The sequence below is a fragment of the Schistocerca piceifrons genome, chromosome 9 (assembly GCF_021461385.2).
Source record: "Schistocerca piceifrons isolate TAMUIC-IGC-003096 chromosome 9, iqSchPice1.1, whole genome shotgun sequence".
Taxonomy (NCBI): domain Eukaryota; kingdom Metazoa; phylum Arthropoda; class Insecta; order Orthoptera; family Acrididae; genus Schistocerca; species Schistocerca piceifrons.
The window spans coordinates 179,553,044-179,566,257 of record NC_060146.1 but is presented as its reverse complement, the minus strand read 5'-3'; the positions used below and the strand labels follow the sequence as shown (position 1 = coordinate 179,566,257).

General features: G+C 43.2%; 1 protein-coding gene across 1 annotated transcript in view; it reads left to right on the top strand.

Moving 5' to 3' along the window:
* LOC124717153 overlaps window positions 1-13,214 on the top strand; it is a 50,204-nt gene that overhangs the window by 26,875 nt on the left and 10,115 nt on the right. Inside the window, exons 3-4 of the mRNA XM_047243911.1 lie at window positions 3,645-3,870; window positions 13,028-13,113. Coding sequence (XP_047099867.1) covers window positions 3,645-3,870; window positions 13,028-13,113 — 312 coding nt within the window. The remainder of the gene's footprint in view (window positions 1-3,644; window positions 3,871-13,027; window positions 13,114-13,214) is intronic.

Genomic DNA, 13,214 nt, shown 5'->3' with positions numbered 1-13,214 from the left:
AGGGAGCCATAAAGTTTCATTTAGTTGTACATTTGTTCCCTTGAGGCGCTGTTGACTAGGCGTCAGCGTCAGTTGATGCGAAGATGGTGACCGCTCAACAGAAAGCTTTTTGTGTTATTGAGTACGGCAGAAGTGAATCGACGACAGTTGTTCAGCGTGCATTTCGAACGAAGTATGGTGTTAAACCTCCTGATAGGTGGTGTATTAAACGTTGGTATAAACAGTTTACAGAGAATGGGTGTTTGTGCAAAGGGAAAAGTTCTGGACGGCCGATCTTACGGCTGATCTTACCCCCTGCGATTTTTTCTTATGGGGGTATGTTAAGGATATGGTGTTTCGGCCACCTCTCCCAGCCACCATTGATGATTTGAAACGAGAAATAACAGCAGCTATCCAAACTGTTACGCCTGATATGCTACAGAGAGTATGGAACGAGTTGGAGTATCGGATTGATATTGCTCGAGTGTCTGGAGGCGGCCATATTGAACATCTCTGAACTTGTTTTTGAGTGAAAAAAAACCTTTTTAAATACTTTTTGTAATGATGTATAACAGAAGGTTATATTATGTTTCTTTCATTAAATACACATTTTTAAAGTTGTGGTATTCTTTTTGAATCACCCTGTATAATCGGGAATACTGAATAATAAAGTCCATTGATCTTCATTAGACTGAATGAAGTACCTAATATGGGTGTTAAGTCATTTTAACGAAAATAAAAGCAAACAAGAAATGTTTTCATTTATTTAACACTATTATTTGATTTTTTCGCAAATAACCCAAAGAAAAAGTATGCCACAGATATACCGGATTTAATTGCGGCATGTATCCAGATCAGAGACGCCGCACCTTATAAATTCATGATCTTGAGAGCCAAGATGACAGCAACAGAATCAAAACACGCTCAACAGAACTTACTGTTACTACAACCACTCGAACTTTTGGAAATACACACATCAAAAGAAGTTTTGCATCACCTCGGTTCCGAGAGTTCCAGAACCTGCAACGAAAATTGGAAGAGAGATCAACATCAACATCATTTCCGCCCTTTTTAATGCTCATCAAAACCACACAATGCATGTTGTACCACCATACAGCGGGAACTTCAGAGGTAGTGGTCCAGATTGCTGTACACACCGGTACCTCTAATACCCAGTAGCACGTCCTCTTGCACTGATGCATCAATGTATTCGTCGTGGCATACTATCCACAAGTTCCTCAAGGCACTGTTTGTCAACAGCGATTCGGCGTAGATCCCTCAGAGTGGTTGCTAGGTCACGTCGTCCATAAACAGCCCTTTTCAATCTATCCCAGGCATGTCCGATAGGGTTCATGTCTGGAGAACATGCTGGACACTCTAGTCGAGCGATGTCGTTATCCTGAAGGAAGTCTAAACTTCCAGGCAGATTAAAACTGTGTGCCGGACCGAGACTCGAACTCGAGGCCTTTGCCTTTTGCGGGCAAGTGCTCTACCAGAGAACTTGATGGTGAAAGGCAAAGGTCCCTAGTTCGAGTCTCGGTCCGGCACACAGTTTTAATGGCCAGGAAGTTTCATATCAGCGCACCGCTGCAGAGTGAAGATCTCATTCTGAAAAAAGTCATTCACAAGATGTGCACGATACGGGCGCGAATTGTCGTCAATGAAGACGAATGCCTCGCCAATATGCTGCCGATATGGTTGCTCGTATCGTACAGCCACTACGTCGGCCCCCCGTAATGCCACCCCAAAACATCAGGAATCCTCCACCTTGCTGCACTCGCTGGACAGTGTGTCTAAGCCTTCAGCCTGACCTGGTTGCCTCCAAACACATCTCCGACGATTGTCTGGTTGAAGGCATGTGCGATACTCATCGGTGAAGAGAACGTGATGCCAGTCCTGAGCGGTCCATTCGGCATGTTGTTGGGCCCATCTGTACCGCGCTGCACGTTGTCGTGGTTGCAAAGGTGGATCTCGCCGTAGACGTTGGGAGTGAAGTTGCGTATCATGCAGCCTATTGCGCACAGTTTGAGTCGTAACACGACGTCCTGTGGCTGCGCGAATAGCATTGTTCAACATGGTGGCTTTGCTGTGAGGGTTTCTCCAAGCCAGGTAGCTGTCATCCACTGCAGTAATAGCTCTTGGCCAGCCTGAGGGGGGCATGTCCTCGACAGTTACTGTCTCTCTGTATCTCCTCCATGTCCGAAGAACATCGCTTTGGTTCACTCCGAGACGCCTCGACACTTCTTCCTTTGTTGAGAGCCCTTCCTGCCACAAAGTAACAATGCGGACGCGATCGAACCGTGGTATTGACCATCTAGGCCTCGTTGAGCTACAGATAACACGAGCCGTGTACCTCCTTATTGGTGTTATGACTGGAACTGATTGGCTGTCGGTCCCCCTCCGTGTAGCAGGCGCAGCTCATGCATGGTTGTTTACATTTTTAGGCGGGTTTAGTGACATCTCTGGTCAGTCAAAGGGACTGTGTCAGTAATACAATATCCACAGTTCTGGGAACCGGGGTGACGCAAAACATTTTTCGATGTGTGTTTTATTCTGGCGACATACCATCTGACTTTCGGAAGAATATCATGCACACAATTCCGAATACTTCAAGAGCTGACAAGTGCGAGAATTAGCGAACACAATCGGCCTAACAGCTCATGCATTTATACTGCTGACAAGAATAATATATAGAAGAATGGAAAAGAAAACGGACGAGGTGTTAGATGACGATCATTCGGCTTTAGGAAGGGTAATGGCACCAGAAAGGCAATTCTGACGTTGCAGCAGATCATGGAAGCAAGACTAAAGAAAAGTCAAGACATGTTCCGATTTGTTGGCCTGGAAGAAAAACGACAATGTAAAATGGTGCAAGACATTCGAAATCTCTAGAAAAATAGGGGTAAGCTATAGATAGAGACGGGTAATACACAATATGTACAAGAGCCAAGAGGGAATAATAATAGTAGAAGACCAAGAACGAAGTGCTCGGATTAAAAGGGCACAAGACAGGGATGTAGTCATTGACCCCTACTGTTCAGTATACAGGTTGAGTCACTAACTGTTGGCACCATGAAAAACTTCGAAAGTATGATAGGAGCTGAAAAGTTTGTGGGACAAAAGTTGCATGGGACAATGGGGACCACAATATGACATTGGTTTTTTGTTGCTAGGTGGGGTCACTTCAGACATACGGTCAACTTTGTTTTTAAATAGGATGCTACAGTTTGGTACTTATTTTCTGATAGCAGCTATCGAGATAAATTCAAAAATGTGTAACAGTAAGGTCAAGAAGAAGGTCAAAAAGGTGCTTTGAATGTCCATTTACAGAAGGTGTTCGAAGTGATGCAGGGTGCTAAATGGGTCCTGTCGACTCGACTACGTGACGTGGATTTCTGCCACTAGTATATTGTTTGAGATGATGCTATAGCCACGCTAGACTGTGTGCTGTAGAGGGCAAAAATTGTAGACGAAAACAGAGATTTGAATGCACCCAGTAAATAATTGAGGATGTAGGTTGTAAGCGCTGCTCTGAAATGGTGGGCCACATCAAACCATTAAGAAGAAGACTACTGATGAATAAAAAGTAAAAAATGGAGGCACTGTGGCTGGTGGGTCGTTAAACGTGTGGTTTTAGACAAGTGTGGCGTGGTGTGTTGTTGCAGATCCTGGCGGGCCTGCAGGTCACCATGTACTCACTGGGCGCCGTGGAGCTGTCGGAGCGCTACGACTATCTGCGCGGCGAGTTGGCGTTCCAGGAGCAGGAGTTGACTGGGACCTCAACGCCGTCCAGGGACGAGGACGAAGGGCCACTAGGCAGCAACGACACGAGCCACCACCACAGCTACGAGCAACCTGTGCCCCTTACCTTGCGGATCAAAATCACTAACAGTAAGTCATGCCTCGAGCGACCACAAAACGTTGGGCCTTTATCGTTATTTCCTATAGTTAGTACTGGTGTTCCACAGGGTTCAGTTCTGGGACCACTCAAGTTTTTCAAGCTTCCATACCTCAGTTGGTATAAATGGAACACTTACATGGACACTTTGTTATTCATCTGCCTGTCCAACTGCTAAGGGGACTTTTCCTCAGACACGAGTTGAGGCATCAAATTGATGTTCATGTCGTATACCAAGGTCTACAATCCCTTGCAATTGAAAGATGCGGCCATTTATTCAAACTCGTAAAGTCACCCATCACAACCTACATTCCCTTAGAATCATGAAATCTGGCAAAAACAAAGGTTTCGCAGCCCAAGTAAAGGGAAAATTCTGAAAACTGTCAGTTTTTAATTATATCATATAAAAATGTTTTTCACCATTACAAACTTCCACCGAGATGACAAGCTCGGGATAGCGACATGCACATGTAGACATGGTGGTAATATCGCATACACAAGGTAGAAAATCACTAACAGTAATTCACACCTCGAACGACTCCGAAGCCTTGGGCCTTTATCGTTACTTTCTATAATTGGTATTGGTGTTCTACAGGGCTCAGTTTTGGGACCACTCATGTTTTTCAAGCTTCTGTACCTCAGTTGGCAAAAAAGGAACACTTAAATGGTCACTTTGTTATTCGTCTGCCTGTCCAACTGCCAAGACGACTTTTCCTCAGATCCGAGTCAAGGCATCAAATTGATGTTCAAGTCACATACCAAAGTGTACAATCCCCTGCAATTGAAAGATACAACCATTTATTGAAACTCGTGAAGTCACCCATCACAATCTACAGGTTACTTCTCATTGCCTTAGAATCACGAAATCTGGCGAAAACCAAGCTTTCGCACCCCAAGTAAAGGAAAAATTCTGAAATCTGTCAATTTTTAATTATATCATATAAAAAATGTTTTTCGCTATTACAAACTTGCACTGAGATGACAAGCTCGGGATAGCGACATGCACATGTAGATGTGGTGGTAATATCGTATACACAAGGTAGAAAATCACTAACAGTAAGTCACATCTCGAACAACTCCAAAGCCTTGAGCCTGTATCGTTACTTCCTGTAATTAGTAGTGGTGTTCCAGAGGGTTCAGTTTTGGGGCCACTCATGTTGGTTTGTGAAGTGATTATGGCCGCACAATGGGAATTAACAGATTTTGCACATGGAATCATAGTTGGAGCTAGACGTATGGAACATTCCACTTGGGAAATCGTTAGGGAATTCAATATTTCCAGATCCACACTGTCAAGAGTGTGATGAGAACACCATATTTCCGGCATTAGCTCTCAACACTGACAACTCACTAGTGGACGGCTATCACTTAACGATCGAGAGCAGCAGCGTTTGTATAGAGATGTCAGTGCTGACAGACAAGCAACACTGCGTGAAACAACTGTAGAAATCTGTATCGGATGTCGACGGAGGTATCCGTTGGGACGGTGCGGTGGGACTGGCGTTAATGTTCTATGGTAGCAAACGATTGAAGCGAGTGCGTTTTGCTAACAGCAAGAAATCGATTGCAGGTCCTCTCCTGAGCTCGTGACCATATCGGTTGGACCCTAGGCGACTTGTGGGGCGGTGAGTGGAAAAGTTTGTCTCTATTGTTTTGTTGCCGTTCTCAACACAGGCTTTCTAACTACAATGTTGGCAACCAGAAAGTGATTAACAAAAACGAGATGCCTGTAATTAAAGTTCACTGTGCCCACTCTGATGGAGAAATAAAGTTATTGATCATTGAAGTTCATTATGCTGAGGATTTAGGATGATGTCTGGGATTCATAGAAAATGTAGTTTACTATAACAAGTTTCACTATATTCCGAAAACAATAAAGCTTAAAGTTCCAGACAAAAGTTTACCCTATCAACTCTTGTAGTATCAGAGCTGTTCAGAGTCTATTGTGCGGATCCTATTATCCCTACATAACGAAACTGTTCAATAATAATTATCGATGTAAATGTTTAAACAGAATGCTCGCCAAAATTTGATCTTAATACTCATCAAACGCACGCTGAAGGCCAATGAAGCTCTCAATTTAATTGTGCAATCAGGACACAGGTAAGTATCTGCAATAAAATTCTGATGTGGCTATGCTAAATACTTTTGGCGAGAGAATTATTTTAGTTGCACTGCATGCAATAGATGAGCTCTGAACTTGCCCTTTGGAGAGGTGCTACAGCTATAGTTTTATAGCTACCTTTTGCAAACTTCTCACGTCTTTGTTATTATAGCCTATCTCCATTATACCAATATCTAAACATCCTAGCTTTATCTAATCACTTACTTAATCTATCTTGCTTCCATACGCTTAGGACATAAAAACAGAAAATCATGAATTTCAACCAAAATATTACTTTGTGAGATCCAGCATGCTGTTTCCATTAAATTGCAATGAAAAAGGAATCCGAATATAAACTTTGAAATTTCTAGCTCCTTGCTGTTGCACCGATGATTTTTACGCAAAACGTCCAAATTTCGAAAACTGTTAAAGTTACTAAACTGAAACTTAAACATTATTATTTTAGCATCACTCATGACATGCTATTAACTTTCCAGATTAATTACTTTACTTTTAAGGTATTGCTCAACATTCGTGACGTCATAGATAGTTACAGCGGACTAGGCTGGTACACATTGATAAGCATATGAGTTCTATATGAAGTGAGTAGGCTGCTTCCCTACAGGCTGGTAAACCGCGGCCTGGTCAGAGGAGTCCCGATCCCGGTCGGTAAGAGCTGATGGTGGGATTCGATGTGGTGCAAACCTCAGAGAGCCATGGACCGAAGTTATCGACAAGGCACTGTGCAAGATGCTGGTGGCTCCATAATGGTGTGATCTTTGTCTGCACTGGATCCTGGTTATGTTCGGCTACTTGGAGCCCATGTACAGCCATTCCTGGACTACATGTTCCCAAACAAAGATGGAATATTTATGGGCGTACGGCAGGGCGGTAAACATAAAGAAGTGCGGTTGAAGCTTTTTCACACGAAATGTGCATATAAAAATGTTGGTTAAAAAAATGTTATTGCAAATTTTGGCTCTCACGTAAGTCTCAGGGGATGGTTTCCACACTTGGAGCATTAGCACACTTCCACACCCGTGCATTTCTTATAGTTTTCGAATTAATTATTCACTCAGACATAAGTACAGTTTATGCTAGGGAACAAAAATTGGGCGATTATTATAGCAAAATCGGTTTTTCACGACACAGTTCAATCACTATTTATTGGCGTTGTCCTTTTCTTTCACACAATGAAATTTGCACTGGTGAGACGGTTTACAGTTTTGCTTTAATAATAATTTGACTCCGAGCCCCCAATAGCAGTCGTGTAGGCTGCTATAAACGAAAATTATTCAAATAATTCGAACAGAACCGCAAGTCCCACTGTCCTCTTTGTTCTAACAGTTTTGGCACGAAATCACAGTTCGCCACATGTTCAATTACGCCGAAGTACACCTCGTAAATTGTACTCACACAAATAATCGTAGCACTTTCAGTTCACCAAATATATGCGTGCACACTTGCACTACTAAACAATACTCTTTGTCGAAATAAATCGGCGTGAAAAAGAATTCTCAAGCGATCACGTGGGCCACCCTCAAGTGGGGCTTGCTCGCCACCCACACTCCAAAACGACTGACCCCTGGCGAAGATGGCTGCTCGCTTGTATGGGCTCGGACGTCAACCCCCTGGTTATGCAAGTACCAGTCTCACCAGTTAAGGTTACAAATTTTGATACATACATCCCTCGACAGGAATAAGTACACCATCGGAACCGCGCTAAAAAGTACACCTTATTTACTATTACATTTATTTCTAGAATTATTCTATCGCCCGTAAATCAAGTTTTAGTTTCTGCAAAATTTCGCCACTTAGAGCAAATTTGTTTATTGACATCTGTGCTGCAAAGTTTTATCATAGAACTGCATATAGCAACGTTTTTAGACGTAATCTATAACGATCCACACATTGCGCTGCTCAAAATCTTCATATCTATAACAATTAATTATTTATGGAAGAGAAATGTTAATAATAATTTGCAAACAATGAAAACTATTGCAAGTTAAGTGTATAGTATAACTTAACTAGTTTAAAATACGTGTGATGCCACCCAAAATATTATATAGTGCCGTTCTTTACGTCATAAATTTTCTATTGAATTTTTTAAACAATTTTCCCTCAAACTCTGTTTATTGCTCTTTACGGGCTTAATTATATATGAATCTTAACTTATGACTACGAAACTCGATCCGCTATGACGAAACATTTTTAATGAGTGCAAGCTCATCCCTGTAAGTTGTTATTTACTATTTTTATTAATCTTTAAGTATTCGTGATATTAACCGATTTTGAGATTACTATAACTTTTGCGTCTCGTGACTTGAAATAAAGACCTATCTTTCAGAAGGTGCATATTGCTGATCCAAGCCACTACCGCATCGCTCTTCACCGTAAGTTACATAGTTTTCGCGTAATGCGCGAAAACCACACAATCCCCAAGCTGCGGGCCACGTGGCAGCCCGGCGACCGTTGCAAATCACGCGCGAACGCTCCACGCGCATCCGCGAATCGTGCACCATGTAGCGCGCTCGCTGTCCACAAAGCAATCCTTTCATACTAGAAATATTCATCTAGTAACGGGGGTTTATACCGTCACAGACGACAATGCGCTATGTCAGTGGGTCATAACTGTCCGCATTTAGTTTGATGAACATTCTGGACAGTTCGAGCGAATGGTTTGGCCACGCAGATCGCCCGACTTGAATCTCACCGCACATTAAAAAGACTTAATGGAGAGGTCTGTTCGTGCACAAAATCCTCGACCGGCAACGCTTTAGCAATTATGGGTAGCTATAGAGACAGCATGGCTCAATACTTATGCAGGGGACTTCCAACGACCTTTTGAGTCCATGCCACGTCGAGCTCCTGCACTATGCAAGTCTAAAGGCTGTCTGACGAGATATTAGCAGGTATCCCATGACTATTGTCACCTCAGTGTACAGAGTTTAATTCTGGGACCACTTCCATACCTCAGTCCATAAGGAAGAAACACTTGTTGTCCGTCTGTCTGCCGACTACTAAGACCCTTTATTCTCAGAAACATGTAGAAGTATCAAACTGAAATTGAGGAGGTATTAAATCGAATATCTAATACTCAGGACTACGGTCCCTTTGCAATGTAAGAGCTGCAAACTTCAAATTCAATACAATCGAAAGATACAGCCATTTATTGAAACTCGCGACATCACTTATCAAAAGCTACATAGATCTTCCCACTGATTTAGAATTATGAAATTTGGTACCAAGCAAGGCTTCCCTGTGCACATGTTGTTGCTGTGGTCTTCAGTCCTGAGACTGGTTTGATGCAGCTCTCCATGCTACTCTACCCTGTGCAAGTTTCTTCATCTCCCAGTACCTACTGCAGCCTACATCCTTCTGAATCTGCTTAGTGTATTCATCTCTTGGTATCCCTCTACGACTTTTACCCTCCACACTGCCCTCCAATACTAAATTGCCGATCTCTTGACGTCTCAGAATATGTCCTACCAACCGGTCCCTTCTTCTAGTCAAGTTGTGCAACAAATTTCTCTTCTCCCCAATTCTATTCAATACCTCCTCATTAGTTACGTGATCTACCCATCTAATCTTCAGCATTCTTCTGTAGCACCACATTTCGAAAGCTTCTATTCTCTTCTTGTCTAAACTATTTATCGTCCACGTTTCACTTCCATACATGGCTACACTCCATACAAATACTATCAGAACGTCTGACACTTAAATCTATACTCGATGTTAACAAATTTCTCTTCTTCCCAACCACTGCTTCCCTTTCATGCCCCTAGATTCTTATAAAGAAAAAAAATAAAAAAAACTCTTATTTTTAAGTTATACCACAAAAATTTTATTGCTCTTAGAAACTTAAACTGCATTCGTAATCCGTCAACAATGCCAGGAACTACGTTAGGTGTTTTGATCAGGTTTTTAGTGAAAGGTAGAGTGGTTCACGAGGAAGGTTTGTGTATATAATTTAAAAACATTTCGTGCTACTTGGCTGAGCTGTGATGAAATTAAGTTCCCTGCCGTTGCGTACAAGATGCCGTCTACCGGAGATGGACGTAACGCCGACCGACTACCGTGCCGTGCTGGTGCTAGCATTGCAGGTCCGTTACGAACTAGTCATAATGTTTAGAAACAAAGTAATATTCGATGTAGAAACAGTCTTGTTGCAGGGTAGTAATTATTACACTACTGGCCATTAAAATTGCTACGCCACGAAGATGACGTGCTACAGACGCGAAATTTAAGCGACAGGAAGAAGATGCTGTGATGTACAAATGATTAGCTTTTCAGAGCATTTACACAAGGTTGGCCCCGGTGGCGACACCTACATCGTGATGACATGAGAAAAGTTTCCAACCGATTTCTCATACACAAACAGCAGTTGACCGACGTTGCCTGGTGAAATGTTGTTGCGATGCCTCGTGTAAGGAGGAGAAATGCGTACCATCACGTTTCCGGCTTCGATAAAGGTCGGATTGTAGCCTATCGCGATTGCGGTTTATCGTATCGCGACATTGCTGCTCGCGTTGGTCGAGATCCAATAACTGTTAGCAGAATATGAAACCGGTGGGTTGAGGAGGGAAATACGGAACGCCGTGCTGGATCCCAGCGGCCTCGTATGAGTAGCAGTCGAGATGACAGGCATCTTATACGCAGGGCTGTAACGGATCGTGCAGCCACGTCTCGATCCCTGAGTCAACAGACGGGGACGTTTGCAAGACGACAACCATCAGCACGAACAGTTCGACGACGTTTGCAGCAGCATGGACTATCAGCTCGGAGACCATGGCTGCGGTTACCTTTGACGCCGCATCACAGACAGGAGCGCCTGCGATGGTGTCCTCAGTGACGAACCTGGGTGCACGAATGGCAAAACGTCATATTTTCGGATGAATCCAGATTCTGTTTACAGCATTATGATGGTCGCATCCGTGTTTGGCAACATAGCGGTGAACGCACATTGGAAGCGTGTATTCGTCATCGCCATACTGGCGTATCATCCGGCGTGATGGTATGGGGTGCCATTGGTTACACGTCTCGGCCACCTCTTGTTCGCATTGACGGCACTTTGAACAGTGGACGTTACATTTCAGATGTGTTACCACCCGTGGCTCTACCCTTCATTCGACCCCTGCGAAACCCTACATTTCAACAGGATAATGCACGACCGCATGTTGCAGGTCCTGTACGGGTCTTTCTGGATACAGAAAATGTTCGACTGCTGCCCTGACCAGCACATTCTCCAGATCTATCACCAATTGAAAACGTCTGGTCAATGGTGGCCGAGCAACTGGCTCGTCACAATACGCCAGTCACTAGTCTTGATGAACTGTAGTATCGTGTAGAAGCTGCATGGGCAGCCATCCAAGCTTTGTTTGACTCAATGCCCAGGTGTATCAAGGCCGTTATTACGGCCAGAGGTGGTTGTTTTGGGTACTGATTTTTCAGGATCTATGCACCTAAATTGCGTGAAAATGTAATCACATGTCAGTTCTAGTATAAGATATTTGTCCAATGAATACCCGTTTATCATCTCCATTTCTTCTTGGTGTAGCAATTTTAGTGGCCCGTAGTGTATATGGGGAGGTATAATCTTGCATCGACGTACTGACCTCCAAATCTTTGAACACGATACTGCCACAGCTCAGCTTTATTGTGACACTGCAATACTTCCCTATATGCGTATTTTGGTGGGGAGGGGGTGGGATGGGGGGCATCCAGTCTTGACTTCGTGTTTATGGATGACAATGAGCAACAAACCAGGTATGCGGACCAGCTGTTGGAGAGAGAGGATATTCAGCGAATAGATTCACCTACCCGTTCCCTCGATTTAAAACCCACGGAGCACATGAGGGATGCATTGGAGAGGCGTACCGACGACCATGCAGCAGTTGAACCGCGCTGACGGAGGGATGGAACTACTCCTGAAGAACTCCTTGCCGTGCTTATGGCCAACTTGGCAGCACATTTCAGTGCATACACTGCTGCCTGTGGTGTTCACACATTGTGTTAAGAATCATGTCCCACCTTTAGCAATCTTAGGGGGAACGTCATAAATCGCTTGACTTGAGTGTATCGATTGTCTCAGAATAAGAGGGTCATTTCTGTTCGTCTCAGTGCGTATGTCTTTCCGTTACCTTCTGTATTATACTGCAGCAGTTCTTTCTATGTATGGTACAAATTTCATCGAGCTATGTTTCCTTCCAGCGACATATCTTGCGGAAGTTACTTCGTCCATAAGTTTTGCACACCGGCGTGCATCGCCTTTACTCTGACAACGCATTTCGCTCTAGGCATAGGCGATAGTTAAGGTATTACTTTAACATCGCTCGTGAGTAATACCTATGAAGCAAATAATAAGTTACGCACTAAAGCCCACGAATTATGTAGAAGAGTTTTCACTGTCGTTCGATAGCAACGGGAAAACTACACAGTTTTTGTTACATTCATTTTCTTTAATTTTGTGTGTAGCAGCAATGAATAAAAGACAGAAATCTAGTTATTTGTGGGTATATGTTCACTGTAAGGGACGAAGTAACATAATTGCACATTGCTATATCTGTGGTCAAACATTAAATTTCGAAACAAAAGTATATAACCCAGAATAAGTCTTGAGCGCAGACATCCACCAGTAAGTTTATCAGTTCACAGACAAATTGTTACTGTCATGTGAACTACCTCGTAGCTTTCTCTGTACTTCACAGCGTACGTGGAACCTGTTAAATAACTAACAGGTATCTAGAATCTATTGCCTCTTTGGAACGCTAACAATGCAACATATTACTCGTAATTAATTTCAGTCAAACACCCGTTCGACTTTTATGGCCATGTATTCCATTGATAGCAGTCCAGGATACCATGACTAGCGTGTATCTTCCTTATGTTTATTCACGTGCAGAAGTCTTCACCATCCTTATAGCCCATTAACAGCTTTTGTACCAGAAATTTTAACCACTTCACGATAACTGTGTAAAGTTTCTCAAAACCGCCTTTAAGACGGACCAGCGATCTGTTTGCTCACAGACGCATGCTTTTGATTGCAGTCTGGAGGTGGTGCATGATACTACTCAGCATCACGGAGACGATCAACTTCATCCTCAACATACTGCTCATGTTCGCAGCCAATAAGGTAAGATCCTACAAGTCTCTCTTCCACATACCTACTACAACCACCAGCTTTGATATGACACTTTTTGCATATTCTAATGCCCTTTAGGGGACATTCAGCAC